The 2,180-nt window shown below is 33.5% G+C and overlaps 1 protein-coding gene across 1 annotated transcript in view; it reads left to right on the top strand.

Annotated features, from left to right (window-relative positions):
• Window positions 1-2,180, top strand: part of rnf103 (ring finger protein 103) — a 38,693-nt gene that overhangs the window by 20,331 nt on the left and 16,182 nt on the right. The window contains exon 2 of the mRNA XM_032510627.1: window positions 1,181-1,329. Coding sequence (XP_032366518.1) covers window positions 1,181-1,329 — 149 coding nt within the window. The remainder of the gene's footprint in view (window positions 1-1,180; window positions 1,330-2,180) is intronic.

Here is a 2,180-nt window from a genome sequence, read left to right as displayed (position 1 = left end):
CCCCCCCCCCCCCAAAAAAATACAAATGTGCAAATTAAACGGTGGTTCGACAAAAACAAACTATCATTTAACTTAAGTAAAATTAAAATCATGTTATTCGGTAATTGTAAAAAGACTACTCAAGTACAGATACAGGTGGACTTTGTGGACATCAAAATAGTAAATGAAAATAGGTTTCTTGGAGTAATAATAGATGACCAAATAAGATGGAAATATTACATAAAATATCATATAAAACATACACAAAAAACTTTCAAGAAGCGTTTCCGTACTAAATAATGCAAAAAACATTCTGGACCAAAAATCACTCAATATTCTTTACTGTTCACTTGTATTATCATATCTAAATTACTGTGCAGAGGTTTGGGGAAAAACTTAAAAATGTGCTATCATCACTATTAGTATTGCAAAAAAGAGCAACACGGATAATTCATAATACCTGTTACAGAGAAAACACAAACTACTACTACTATTTCTAAAATCAAAAAAACTAAAATTCAATGTTCTTGTTCATTTCCAAACGCCACAAATAATGTATAAAGCAATAAATAACATACTTCCAGGTAATATTCAAAAAATATTTTTTAATAGTGATGGGGGATATCACATGAGGGGAAAGTCTTTTTGAAACATCTATGTGTTTGTACAATGTTAAAAACTTTTTGTGTTACAATATGTGGAGTGAAATTGTGCAACAGATTTAATAAATCATTAAAGCAATGTAAAGTATGACCAAGTTTAAAAAATGGTGCAAAAATATGGTTTCCACAAAATACAAGGAGGAGGATCACATTTATTTATTTGGTTACTTAAATTATTTATTTATTTTTTACAATCAATATACTGTAGACACAGGAAAATGTCTTTACCTTGTGGTGTGTAAATATACTTATAGGAAATTGTAAAGAACATGTAAAAAAATGATATAAATACTTTATGATGTAAACATTTACCTATTCATGATGATTATTATATAGTAGTGGAAAAGGGGGTAGGGATTACATAAGATTTTGCTTCTTCCTAATCCCTTTCAGACATGTTAAATTAATATTTGTTTCTGTCTTTTTAGTTTTTATTATTTGAAAATGTTAAAAGAAAAAGCATTAATTCATTATATAGAGGTCAACAAAGTCAAACAAAGCTCTGTTTTTAATCATGGCGCTTTTTTTTCCCCCCACAGGAGAGTTGACACAAGGGGAGCTATACTCAGCCATCAAGAAAGAGAATGAGCAGACAGAGGCAGGAGATGCCAGCACAACACACTTCAGTGGAGAAATGCACTTCTATGAATTAGTGGAGGACACTAAAGATGGGATATGGCTGGTTCAGGTAAAAGCACATCATAACAGTATATTCAAATATAGTAGGGTTGTAAGTAAAAACACATTGCAATCAGAATGCTTTGAGCCAGACCACCTCTGCATCTTGAGGTATTCTAGTAGACATTGTGACTTGATGTCAGTCTGGGGTCTGTTTCATACAAGTGAGTTGTGAGCTGTTGAATAACAGAATATGGGCATAATTCAACTTTTAAAGACAGCAATTTAGTTTTGTAGCAGCTTTTGAACAAACCCTAAAATATTACACTTCTTTCATATATTATGGGCAATATCCAACTTTTAAATAAAGTAATTCAATTTTAGTGTCAGCTTTTCAACAAACCTTGAAATATTTCACATCCTTCGGGTGTCTGGGTAGCTCATCTGGTAGCGCCATATGTAGAAGTTCGCTCCTCATCGCAACGGCCACTAGTTTAACTTCAACCTGCGAACTTTGCAGTATGTCATTCCCCCTTTCTCTCCCCTTTCAGGCTGGTTTTTCCTGGTTCAGAATGGGCCTTTGGGGGGGACACATTAAGCTTTGGGGAATTTTGAACGTAAATGACTTAAATTCCTGCATTCTCATATATTTTTAGGCACCAATTTATTATTAAAACGGCTATATTTATGGCAAGGAAATCACAATATTCTGGTGGCAGGTAACAATTCAAAATATAATCGTTACGTTCAGTGTTCCAGTAAGGGGGTTTCCACATCCGGTACATGGGCCCGGATAGACTACAGTCTAAAGTCCAGTTGTTTTAAAAAATGTAGGATTGACTTACACAGACTACTGCTTTTACTGCTAATTTGTACAATAGGCAAGGCAAGGCAGCTTTATTTGTATAGCACATTTCAGCA

Source organism: Etheostoma spectabile, unplaced genomic scaffold, assembly GCF_008692095.1.
Source record: "Etheostoma spectabile isolate EspeVRDwgs_2016 unplaced genomic scaffold, UIUC_Espe_1.0 scaffold123, whole genome shotgun sequence".
Classification (NCBI taxonomy): domain Eukaryota; kingdom Metazoa; phylum Chordata; class Actinopteri; order Perciformes; family Percidae; genus Etheostoma; species Etheostoma spectabile.
This window is presented reverse-complemented; position numbering and strand designations above follow the sequence as displayed.